This window comes from Botrytis porri (assembly GCF_014898465.1).
Source record: "Botrytis porri strain MUCL 3234 chromosome Unknown BPOR_002, whole genome shotgun sequence".
Classification (NCBI taxonomy): Eukaryota; Fungi; Ascomycota; class Leotiomycetes; order Helotiales; family Sclerotiniaceae; genus Botrytis; species Botrytis porri.
This window is the reverse complement of record NW_024066076.1, coordinates 3,644,208-3,657,331: the sequence shown is the minus strand read 5'-3', so window position 1 is coordinate 3,657,331 and position 13,124 is coordinate 3,644,208. Positions and strand designations below refer to the sequence as shown.

Below are 13,124 nucleotides of genomic sequence, written 5' to 3'. Positions count from 1 at the left end.
AAATCTAAAAACTTCAAATTAAATTCAAAACGATCTAAATTATATATATACAAATTTTCAATAAATTCTATCCATAAATAAAAGAATTAAAAATTCCATTTTTGGTATAAAAAGTGGCTTAAAAGGAGAGTAGCCCGAAAATAGGGTACCCGACTTATGCGAGAGATGCATTACATTGCAGTACAGAAATGTTCTATCGGCTGAGGCCGTATGTTGAAGGCTGCACGTCGATTCTTTCGGAAGTCGGGACCTAATTCCAAGCCAGATTAGTCCCAACCTCCGGTGCAGATATGAAAGTCGTCGCAGAGATAGTGGGTCGATAGATCTACAGGTACGGTTTTCTATCATGGTATTCATGATTTGTAGTTTCCTTGACATTCGTTGAAGGCGTGGGGTTTAGGAAAGCATGTGCTGACTGCGGATTTTGCGATTACGCTATCGTAAACTAACCTAGTACTTGCTATACCAAAGCTCGTCAGGCCATTTTTGGACACGAACATCAGGTCCAGACTACTGGGAAGAATGGACGAGGCGGTTCTTATGTTCCTCGCGCAAAGAGATTGTTCCAGAGCAAATCCAAGCCAGGCTGTTTGAGAATTATATAAGGAAGTGCTGTCTCTGTAATGTTCCTCCCCATCATCACCAAGACGAGATTTTAAACTCTATCCAATATTCAGTCATATCATACATCGCCTAATAAAATTTACCAGCCTTATTCTCCTTATCAAACCCACATCATCAAACATGCTTGCTTCCTTGATGACTAGCCTCCTGGCCCTCACTGCCATTTCTGTCTCTTCCCCTCTCCCCGCCGCCAAACGCGACACTGCCGAACTCTATATCCTCTCCAACTGCTACAACAATCTCACACATGCTTCCTACGCCTCCGCGTTCTGGTACTACCCGGATTTCCTCCCAGATTACCCAGAACCACAAGCTGTCGGAGTCATCAACGCTCAAAAAGCAGTTACCTTTGAGGGCCTCAAAATTGCCATAAAAGCCCCGTTCAAATTGACAGCCGCCATCCCAAAAAATGCTACGTTGGCTACATATCAAGAGATTGTTGCATCAGCCACCATTAGCAGTTTTGCTGGCCCAGCTGCGGCCATGAAAGGCACTGGAGAGGCTTTCTATAGCCCTGCAACCAATGTCAACTGTTATTACAATTATGCCGTTAGGGATGTAAGTTCTTAACAACCCTTCTATCTGAGCGACTTAATGCTGATAAATGGGATTAGAATCAAACCGAAGACCCATGAGCACTTCATCACACGCAGAATTTTGACAGATGCAAAGAAAACGCATGAGCTTGGATAAAACAGGATTGATTAAAAATGGCTACTCGTACGGCTGTGCTATATGGATTAATAATTGATGACTGCAAGATAGGCAACGACAATAACGGATCAACGACTATAAATAATAATTAGAACACATGAAACATGAATAATGGACAGTTTTTTTCTCGCGCATACAAGTTTCCCTATAATTTCTCTGCAATTTTTATCTTCGTATTAAATGCATTAATCCAAATCCTACCCAATTACCAAACTGTTGAACACTACTTGTACTTTTGATAGAATCTAAGTGTTACGAACGACGCAACATAGGCACGGGACTGGGGCACTAAGTCACGTGGTTGGCTCAGTCTGCCTCAGCGGGATAGACACTGAGCCATGAAAGTACAAACAAACCAGTACTGAGCCGTACTGATCACACTGAGCAAGAAGGTCTATATAAGGGAATGGGTTTCATTACAATGTAGAGCTTCGTGCTCAAGAACAATCATTAGTTCCATTACTATAGTTACGAGAATTGCAACCAGTTACCAACCTTATTGAATTCCTACTTGAAGTTTAGTCTAAACCACCTCGAGAGATCTCTAGCCACTTCCACGTGACCCTAGAGGCAGCTCCCGTAACACTAAGTCAGGAGCCTTGGCTTACATCACTTTAAGTAGCACATCACAAATCATCGAGGGCACTCATAGTGATACATAGGAAAGTCACACATCTTAGGCAGAAGATTTCTGGGCCATTCAATGAAAGGCCGGCGAAGGAATTTTTAGATCAGTGCATCATTTGCTCTCCGTGATGAACTTTGTGTAAAAAGTCATCGAGCTTTTGCCTACAGATTGCTATTTGTAGATTGAACGTCGTCTCCTACCTAGGGTCGATCTTCATGTCAAAGTCTTTATAAACTCATTTGCCCTGTGAGATTCTATAATAAGTATACTAAATTACTTATTAATATCTTAATAATCAAGCTATATATGTGTTAATAATATAAGTATAATATAGTTATATCTTTTATCAAATTGATTTATAATAAAATAGAATGAAATAGAATCATATGGAAGATTGTTAATAAATTAACTAAATTGATTGATTGTATTTTTCTTTTATGATATAAAATGATTCTGTAAGATTCGATTTAAATCGATTTTATTTATAAACATAGAAACTACTAGAATTTTATTATAAACTATATAAACCTAGGATATTCTTTAAAGAAAACCTAGGAAAAAGTAAGCAAATTCAGCTCAATTAAGCTTTTTCTTATAATTTGTTTTTAATTTAACTCTTATATTATATTCGATTTGTCCTTCAAGCTAAAGTGACTAAGTCTTCCACTATTACTAGAATATTATTATTAATATTATATTCTGAATAATTATTAATAATAGGTTATAAGTCTGGCTAGTCTAAAAATTAGCTTGAAAAGGGAATTAGCTTGATTTAAGATTATATATTATATATATACAACTATTAAGCTATTGAATATTGAAATTTCGAATTAATTAATCGAATTTATATTGAAAATCGCTTATAAATAGACTCTGTAGCCTGTATCCCTAAAACTAAACCTAATTGAATAAATAAAATTAGGTTTCTAAAAAATATATTTATATTATAAGTTACCTATAGCAAATTATATATTAATATTCTTTATATTAAGGTGCCCTAACTTAAATAGTCTTTATTAATACAAAATAAAATAAAAATCTAATTTAAAAGATAACTAATCTAATTAATCTCAATCCAAAAATTCGACTTTAAATCAAATTCGTTATTAAATCCATTCAAATCTTAATATTAGTTTCATTAAAACTAGTACGAATTCAAAACACTTTTTTAAAATCAAATAGTCTAATATAAAGATTTAAAATAACATTTAATGTAACCTTTAAATCTGGCCTCTTAAAAGACAGATCCAACTATATTGAATGAGTAAATCGAACTAAATTATACCTCGAAATTAATGGTTTTATACTATATATCAATGGTATAAAAGTGCCACCAAATAAAGCTCTCTATATAAATAAAAATATAGGAAAAGCTTATTCATTTGAATTAACTATTAAATTTAATAAGAGAATTTCAGAATATCAATGAAATGAAAGAAAAGCGCTAGAAGCCATTAAATTTATAATTAACTTTAAATTAGTTGAAAGATTTAAGAATAAAAATATGGCTAAAAGCCTATGGGAATTCATTAATATGATTTTTGAAGAGTCTTCTATTAAATTAATGGGAAGATATCTAAATAGGCTAATAGAATCTAACTACACCAACTCTAAAGAAATGGACGAATACATTAATTCAATTTAATTATTATATAATTACTTAAAATCTATGAAATATAATGTCCCTAAAGCTTTTATAATGCAATTTCTTTTTAAAGGTTTACCTAGTTCTTTTAATAATTTCACTTCTAGAAAATACGAAGAACTAGCTAAAAATCAAGACGATATTAATTTAGACAAATTATTTTCTGAATTAATATTAGAAGAAGCTAGAATATGGTTTAATATTGATTTAAATACTAATAAAGCTAGTTTTAAGAAAGCTCTTTATTGTAGTCACTGCTATAAAAAGGAATATTTAGAGTTTAAATGCTTTATAAAATACTTTGAATTAAAGAATAATAAAGATTAAAATAAGAAATAATCCAATTCGAATTCTAATATAGATTTGAATAAAAATTCAAATAAACTTATTTCTAGTAAGCAATTAATGATGGTAGATTACTTTATGGGCTTAGTTAATTGAATTCATAAATCTAAATATAAATTTATATTAGATTCAAGTGTTATAGAATATTATTCATTAAATAAAGAATAATTTATGAATTATAAATTATTAAATAATTATTTTATTACTGTAGTTAATAAGGAAAAGCTTTTTATTAATAATATAGGAGATATTCCTATTCTAATTAATAAATCTGAAGTGATTTTGTAGGGGATGTATTATATATCGAATATAGTCTCAACTCTTATTAATTCGAATAAAATAGCCCAAAAAGGGTGGGCAAGTTATATTATCCCTTTAAGAGATAAAATCAATATTATTTATAAAGAGACTAATATATGAATAATAACTTTATAAATTAATAATACATATTATCTAAATTTTAAGGTTAATTATAAATATCTTGAAAGCATTAATACCCCTGAGTTTAAAGAAAAATCAACTCAAGAATCGAATTTACTTTTAAATAAAATCGATCTTAACCTAGCCCATAAGAGACTAGATTATATAAATAAGAATTATATTATTAAATCCTTGAATATTCAACTAAATGAATCTAAATCTGATTTAAAAAGCTGTGAATTCTATAAATTCGGTAAATTCTATTAGAAAATAAGTAAGGAGTTCTTAATAATTCCTGAAATAAGCTTTAAATTCGAAAAAATTAGTATAAATATCGCTAATCCTTTTAGAACTATAGGGATTAAAGGTGAAAAATACTTTTTAATCTTTATTGATTGGGTTACTAAAGTCATTTAGGTATATTCAATTAAATTCAAATTAAAGGTATATAATATTCTAATAGAATTCTATAATCTAATTAGAAATCAATTCAATATTAGTCTTAAAATACTATGATTAAATAATACTCTTGAATTTCTATTGAATAAATGGTTTGATTTTATTCGAAATTATAGGATTTTATACGAATATATTAGTCTATATACTCACTCACAGAATGGAATAGTCAAAATATTAAACAGATATATAGTCGAAAGATTAATCTATTTAATTAAGAAAAAAGATATTTTATTTTATTTATAACTATATCTGATTAAAATTATAGTTTATATCAAAAATAGAATTTATAATAGTTTTATTAATAAATCATTATTTGAATTAATATATAATAAAAAGTCTAATTTAAACTATATTAAAGTCCTAGGCTCTTTTACTTATATTATTAATAATAAAGAGATTTATGTTACGGGAGCTGCCTCTAGGGTCACGTGGAAGTGTCTAGAGTTCTCTCGAGGTGGTTTAGACTAGACTTCAAGTAGGAATTCAATAAGGTTGTAACTGGTTGCAATTCTCGTAACTATAGTAATGAAACTAATGATTGTTCTTAAGCACGAAGCTCTACATTGTAATGAAACCCATTCCCTTATATAGACCTTTCGTTCTCGTCTGGATAGCTTGGGTAGACTGTCTATCCTGTCTATCCACAGATAGCCTGGATAGCTTGGGTAGACTGTCTATCCATCACGTGACACTTGCACCGTGACCTACATGATACTACTGCTTATCTAACCTGTGCTTACTAGATAACCTGTAACCGCTATCCCTCCTGTGCCTACTGTAGGGTAGGTGCCAACAAAAGATAGGTACCTATCTTTTAATCATTGCTTATTGATTCGGTTACCGCTATCTTTCGTTACCCTTTAATCCAACTGTCCCTACAGTGCTGTTTTCGTAGGTTCCAACACCAACGCCTTAGGTTTATCTTATAATCCATGTTGCGGTGCGGGTACCTCCGTAACAATTTATAATGAAAAAATGAATTTTCGAGCCCGAAAAGACGTATTAATAGGCTTTGATTTGTTGAATAATTACTTAGTCTATATACTAGCCAATAAAAGAGTGATTAGCTTTAAAGATATCGATATTCAGAAAGATTTTACCTATTCAAATAAATATAAGAACTAAGATTTAAATCTATTGAAAAAAGAGAATCCTGATTTTCAATCTATTCAGAATAGAATAAAAGAAGACAATCCTATTAATGTCAATACATTTTAGATTGAAATAATTGAAAACGATAAAAATACTGGAAACAGCGAAAATGATGATATATTAAATTATATAGAAGTTGATTCCGGTAAGCCTACTCCTGGTGAACCTATTATTAATGAATCTAATATTAAAGAACTTAAAGAAGAAGATTCTGAAATATAATAATTTAAGTGAGTTCAAGGTATAATACTTAAATATAAAGATTTCGATAAAAACGGAAAAACTATTTTACTATATAATGGACTTACTTTTTCTGGATATTTTAATTCAATTAATAAAAGGGTGAATATCGGAATAGATCAAGGAGACTTTCAATTAGTTTTCGATATTAGGCTTAAAATTAATAATAAGATTATTATTAGTAAGCCAGATTATATATTAATCAAACCAAAATCGTATGAAGAAGCTATTAATTCATTAGAAAAAGAATACTAATTAAAAGTTATGGATTACGAAATCAATACTCTTGAATTGAATAAAACCTAGGATATTATTGATAATTCGAATAATAATAAAACTCTAAAAACTAGATGGGTATATAAGATTAAGGATTCAAATGAATCTATAGATTTTAAAGCTAGATTTTTTGTTAAAGAATTCGAACAATTATATGAATTAGATTATATTGATACATATATATCGGTAATTAAATTGATAATTTGGAAGCTCTTATTTGTATTAGCTTTTCAAAATGATTAGCTAATTCATAAAATCGATATAGTGCTAGCATTTACACAAGGTAATATCGATACACCCTTATTATTAAGTCCATTAAAAGGATTTAATGATTTAAAGAATAAGGCCTTAAAGCTAAATAAAGCTTTATATGATTTAAAGCAATTGGCTAGAGTCTGGTTTTATATTCTGAAAAACGTATTGAATAAATTAGGTTTTAAAAACCTAATTACCAAAGAATGCATCTTTATTAATAAAAGTAAGAATATAATTCTAAGCATATATGTCGATAATATCACTATAATAGTCCTAAATCAAGAGGTTATTAATAAATTTATTAATAATCTAAAAGGGTATTTCAATCTGAAAGACCTAGGATCTATAAAGGACTATTTAGGCATTCAAATTGAAAGAATTAGCAATACCCTGAAACTACACCAAATAGAATATATTAAAAAGGTATTAGCTAGATTCAATATACTGGATTCTAACCCTGTTTCTACTCCAATAAACCCTAAAATAAAGCTATTTCATAATAAAGAAAAAGCTAATAATAATAATATCAAGCTATATCAAGAAATTATAGGCTTTTTATTATATCTAGCTCTCAGAACTAGATTAGATATAGTCCTTTCAATATCTAAATTAACTAATTTCTCTTCTAATTCTAATACAAAGCATATTCAAGCTACTAAAAGAATATTACGATACTTAAAAGGTACTATAAATAAGGGGATTAATTATAATAAAATAAAGAACCCTTATATTCAAGGCTTCTATAATACCAACTACGAAGAAGAAGTGAATACCTATAAATCCATTAGCGGATATATATTTATACTAGAAAATGAGCCAATTAGTTGGAAATCTAAGCTATAATCAGTAGTAGCTCTTTCTACAACTAAATCAGAATTCATTATTATAAATCTAATTACTAAAAAGGCTATTTATATTAAAAAGCTATTACTAAAACTTAATCTATATAAACAAAGTAAATTCCCTTTATATACAGATAATCAAGCCGCACTAGCCCTTACTAAGAACCCTATATTCCACAAAAGAAGTAAGCATATAGTAATCAAATTCTAGTTTATTAGAGATATTATTAAATTAGAGGATTTAGATCTAATTTATATATTTACTAATGATTAGAAGGCTGATGGGTTTATAAAAGCATTAGTTTATACTAAATTAATCGAATTTACAAATCAGATTAATCTAAATTAAGATATATAATAAGATTGATTTAATATATCTATTAAGGAGGTATGTGAGATTTTATAATAAATATATTAAATCACTTATTAATATCTTAATAATCAAACTATATATATGTTAATAATATAAGTATAATATAATTTTATATTATAAAATTATATTATTATATTATAATATAGCTATATCTTTTATTAAATTAATTTATAATAAAATAGAATAAAATAAAATCATATAAAAGATTATTAATAAATTAATTAAATTAATTGATTATATTTTTTCTTTTATAATATAAAATGATTTTATAAAATTCAATTTAAATCGATCTTATTTATAAGCATAAAAACTACTAGAATTTCATTATAAACTATATAAACTTAGGATATTCTTTACAGAAAACCTAGGAAAAAGTAAGCAAATTCAGCTCAATTAAGCTCTTTCTTATAATTTGTCTTCAATTCAACTCTTATATTATATTCGATTTGTCCTTCAAGCTAAAGTGACTAAGTCTTCCATTATTACTAGAATATTATTATTAATATTATATTCTGGATAATTACCAACAATATGCCCAACTTCAAGTTGCTCCTAAACCTCAGTCAGACTCATCTTTCTGTTGTTGATTCAACATCCCCCCGTTGATTCATCTCTTGATCTTATGACCAAACTAGTTCATCCCGCGTTTGGTAATCTTACAATCCATCCATGACTTCAAGATTGGTTGATTACAATGAGAAATCCCTGGTTAGATGTGTGACATCTTTAATCACTGCTTTTTTGGTTGTGATTGTGTATACTGAACTTTCAGGCTAGCAAGCAGAAAGTTAGTCAAAGGAACTCCATTGAACAGCCGAATCCCTGAACCATAAAATTCAAGTTGGGTTGATAGCCGTCAACTACGAAAAGTATTGACTGTGTCTTAAAGTGCGGCTTTTAATATCAAGACCAGATCTGAGGTCGTGTAGATTTCTTTGTCTCGGTTATCAGTTGACTTTGGTATTATTAGCGAGTACTAATAGTACAAGAGCGAAGGTCTGCTAGCACGCTTTCTAGAAAGATTTTTTCTTTGATTATAGAGGACTTCGGGGTTTCTAGATTACTTCTCGAAGGGCCATCTCTTTGTCGTGCTTGATTGTTAAACTACCAACTTGATCTAGATCTTTCAAGTCAGATGAATGAAAAGAGTTTCTCTGTTCCTAGCGATCAACAGAAGCTATGAAGAATCCGGTGTTTTATACGTCAGATGGAATAGTTCCTTGCTAAAGTTTAGCCCCGAGCCACTGTTTGACTGTCTTTTGTTTCCAGACGAACGTGCCCAGTCAGAGTACAAAAAGATCGTGGAGAGAAATTGGACTCTCCCCTGCAACAAAAGTGGGTACTGAGAGCCTTTTCTAGGGAAAATTTCAATGGCCGCCCATGATGACATGCGGTGCGAAAATATTAAATGGACGAAGGGATTTTGGAATCCAGTCACGCGATATCGAATACACAAGCCTAGATGAGAACTCTTTGTCTACTATCTCAAGTCAAGAATACGAAAGAAATCGCCTAGATCCTTTCACACTTGTAAATGAAGTAAGAACCCAGGCCCCAGTACATGTAGCAAGTTATGACTGGTCTTATTGAAGTGATAAAAGAGACAAGTTATCCAAGATTCACGTATAATCAGTATATCCTGCTCGAATCTTTACATACTGTATCGTTGACCTGAAAATTCATCTTACTTCAAATTTCATGGCTCCGTCACAAAGATTATGGAAGTTTCTAATCTACATAGGAAAGCACCCACAACTGACGGGCATTTCGTAGTGACCTTTACTCTTACAGTAGTATGCAGAATTCTTGGGAAGTCACATAGGTTGAATCATACTGACTTGTCAATTTGAATAATAGCTTGTTGCTATAACTCTTTAAGTTGTTGTGGTATTGTGTACGCACGATCTTCTCTCTTGGCTCATTTCAATTACTGACGGTGACTGCCCTTGTTGTAGCCGCCACGGGTAATGGAACTTTCGGGCTTCATAAGTGGGATTTTCCAGTCTCTCAATTATTATCCGACCGCAATTTAATTGTATGTTTCCTCGCATTGTCTCATTAATCAATGTGTTCTGCGTGTCGCATTAACTAACACAAATTTGTAGACAACGGCCCTATTACCTTGGCTCACGCCTCTCACTCTGGGCTTAGTGAAAACAACCATATTTTTAACATACATGGAAATCTTCCGTAGCATCAAGTGGATGAGAATGGCGTGTCTCATCAGTCTTTCATTCACCGTCTTATGGTATTTTTCGATCACCATTGCTGCTTTATGCTTGGCTATTCCACTAGGAGGCGGTAGATGGGTGAAGCACCTGTTTACCGCACGTATGAGTCGCCAGAACGTTCTTAGCATCCCGACGGCTGTAGTGGGCTTAGCCATTGATTGTTATCTATTGTGAGAAAAATAAGTTTTAGTTCACCTGTGTTATGATTGCTAATACCTCGATGGCTTACTATCTTACCGATGATTGCGCTCAATAAATTGAAGATGACTCGGAGGAAGAAGTTAGGCGCAGGGTTGATCTTTGCTACTGGTTTTTTGTCAGTTCGGGCTAGCCTCCTCTGCTCTAAAGATAACAATGGCTTGAATGACTAACGTTTTAGATAGTGTTATTGTAGCATCCATAATGAGCGTTGTGTATTGCGCTATCCACGGGAGCGAATATGGGGACAACACTTGGTGGTTGGTACCTATAATTTCAGTTACGTAAGTATCAATCTCTCCTTTAGTACTTAAGTCTCGATCTAAGTGATCAATTTCAACAGGATTACCGAAACACTCATTGGTTTTATCATGGCCTGTGCGTGGCATTTTTCCAAATTCCTGCGCACATATGAAGAGTATTTTTTGAGAGCTGGCTCGATACTCGCAAATTTGTTTTGCTGCAGATGCAAAGTTTCTCGGGGTAAAAATTCTGCAGAACCCAAAAGTAGTGAAGCACCCGATACTTTGGATGATTTAAAGATGTCAGGGTCAAAGGTATCTCGAGAAAAGGTTAAGCTACCTCCAAAGATGTATCCCGGTCTCGATTTTACGTCTCGCGGTGGAACCGTACCGGCGACAGAATTGGATAAAAATGAAAACATCCCAAATAGCAAAGAGAACCATAAGGTCGACAGTAACATGGAACATGCTCAGGTTGAGAAGGATCCCACGATAGGCGAGAATGAGATATTACCAACAAGGTGAAGCAACAATAATTGACGGATGGATAGATATCTTTAAAGAGGTTTTCGAATGACAGGAACAACAATCTGCATATTTGATGAAGAATAATAGAGCGCATGACCACCAAAATTAAAGAGGAGAATCCTGTACAGTAACGATAATAACATTCGCTTGGTGGTATTTGCAGAACATGGCAATGACTGTATGTTGTTGAATGACGAAAGCAAGTTTTGTGGCGGTAATCACGAGCATTATATCGGATAAATCGGTAGACATTGTCTTGAATGGGTCAACTCCCTCCCCTGGGTCCAGGATAGTATCACGAAGGCGCCGGTGACGGTAACTATAGTCACACAACCTCTAGTACCATATTATAGAAGGGACCAAACCCACAAATTTCATCTAAACAGTTGCAAATCTAGAAATCAAGTCGCTTGACCGATATTCCATCATTCAGCAAGCAAATGTAAGATGTACAAAGCTTTCAGAAACCTCGATTGTTGGTCCGCAACAGGCCCAACATCGTGTACTACAGATACGATCGAAGGGTGTAAGTTTCATACTTCAGAACCACGAATATATGCTGAGCCAGAATCCAAATCATTGTCAAAGAGAAAGCCAGCCGTGTCGAAGTCAAAGAAACCCCGAATCTTTATATCGGAATTTACTTTAAGGATCTCGGCGCCACGAAAACTGTCAAATGGGTGGTTATCGTGGCGATATCAGTTGCTGCTACAATGAAAAAGTTATTGTAGACCAAGATGTTGATGGCAAGGTTGTGCTGGGGAAAGGAAGAGGGGGCAGAGGAGGAAGAGGAGGCAGAGGAGGCAGAGGAGGAGGAGGAGGAAAGAGATGAACAAAAAGAAGGAAAAAATCAGGCGAAGAATGATCGAAGGGAGTCTGCATACTGCACCCTACCACCATTATCAAAGTTGATACAGACAGCATTTTGAAGACAATCGAGGTATGGAAAGATGTTGTTGAGTTTATTGTCATTGAGATATACCAGACGCCACTTACTGCATTGTATTGATGTAGTGAAGTTTCAATGTAGCTAAGGAGGATTACGTAGACGCAAACCTAACAAGGGCGAGCTAGGTATCACGGGTATGCACAAAGTCTCCACATCTGGCTGCTCACCGCCTTTGGTCGGGCAAAACAAAAAGCTAAACGGGAAAAAGAAAGGAAAAAAAAGCAAGACCCTTACTCCACTCTGATTGGTCCCACTTCATCCACTTTGAGTAATTATTATCGATACCCAGATATGATGTGATATGGAGGGGCTAGAAGTTTAACGTTGAAGGGAAGAGGGGTTCTTTTGGTCTTTTGGTGCGAATACAGAGTACAAGAGGACAGATAATTTATCGCTGGTTTCCCCGAAAGAAGAAATAGGTCAAGAGTCACTGCTACGTATGACTATACGACTAGGTAAGGTTATCATTGACTAAAAAGCATGAGTCGTCCGGTAAGGTATTTCGTAAGGTACCTAAAGGTAAGCTAAGTCAGCTCAGCAACCGAGTAACAGGGGCACAGTTGGTTCCTGAGACACATATCAGCCTCAAAGAGTCGAATATGTATACCTACACACGTGCTACATTACATACTTCGTATATCCATTGATCTCTTGAAAAATGAATAAGATCCTTTCCTCCAGTCCCTCGGAAATCGGGATGAAAACACATTCTCGATGAATCATTACTTCGATGGCATTCCTACCTTCCTACCTCAAAACCCGAAGATCCCGTTTTAGGAGAGCAGAGGTCCATTTCCTAATTACAACGAATTATGTGCTGGTTTTGAGAACACCATGTCATCTTGATGTTACTCTTTTCCCCGGAGTTTCCAAATTTGAGCGTCAATTTAAGCTAGAGTAAGGTTACTCTGTGGTGAAAAGAACGAAAGCTTTCAACAATGCCCGCCATTACCGCACAACGAATTCATCTCTTCTTTCAATGGCCTGAGTGGGAACACATGTG

At 33.1% G+C, this 13,124-nt stretch overlaps 3 protein-coding genes across 3 annotated transcripts; all 3 read left to right on the top strand.

Moving 5' to 3' along the window:
* The first annotated feature begins 393 nt into the window (after positions 1-393).
* Positions 394-1,470, top strand: EAF01_002083 (uncharacterized protein). The gene is made up of 2 exons (XM_038910333.1): positions 394-1,182; positions 1,239-1,470. The coding sequence occupies exons 1-2, from the start codon at positions 745-747 to the stop codon at positions 1,257-1,259; spliced, it is 459 nt and encodes a 152-aa protein (XP_038775145.1). The 5' UTR covers positions 394-744; the 3' UTR covers positions 1,260-1,470.
* An 8,298-nt stretch (positions 1,471-9,768) lies between these two features.
* Positions 9,769-11,169, top strand: EAF01_002082 (uncharacterized protein; the record flags this gene model as incomplete). The annotated part of the gene is made up of 5 exons (XM_038910332.1): positions 9,769-9,786; positions 9,853-10,008; positions 10,079-10,304; positions 10,584-10,686; positions 10,746-11,169. 5 exons carry the CDS (start codon positions 9,769-9,771, stop codon positions 11,167-11,169), a joined length of 927 nt encoding a protein of 308 aa, XP_038775144.1.
* Positions 11,170-11,909: 740 nt separating this feature from the next.
* Positions 11,910-12,101, top strand: EAF01_002081 (uncharacterized protein; the record flags this gene model as incomplete). Its single annotated transcript, XM_038910331.1, has 1 exon — positions 11,910-12,101. The coding sequence occupies one exon, from the start codon at positions 11,910-11,912 to the stop codon at positions 12,099-12,101; it is 192 nt and encodes a 63-aa protein (XP_038775143.1).
* Positions 12,102-13,124: the final 1,023 nt, after the last annotated feature.

Excerpts from the sequence above, each read along its gene's own strand:
- EAF01_002083 (XM_038910333.1), top strand. The coding sequence starts at position 745 with ATGCTTGCTTCCTTGATGACTAGCCTCCTGGCCCTCACTGCCATTTCT. Across the intron at positions 1,183-1,238 it reads ACAATTATGCCGTTAGGGAT|AATCAAACCGAAGACCCATG; the intron begins GTAAGTTCTTAA and ends AAATGGGATTAG.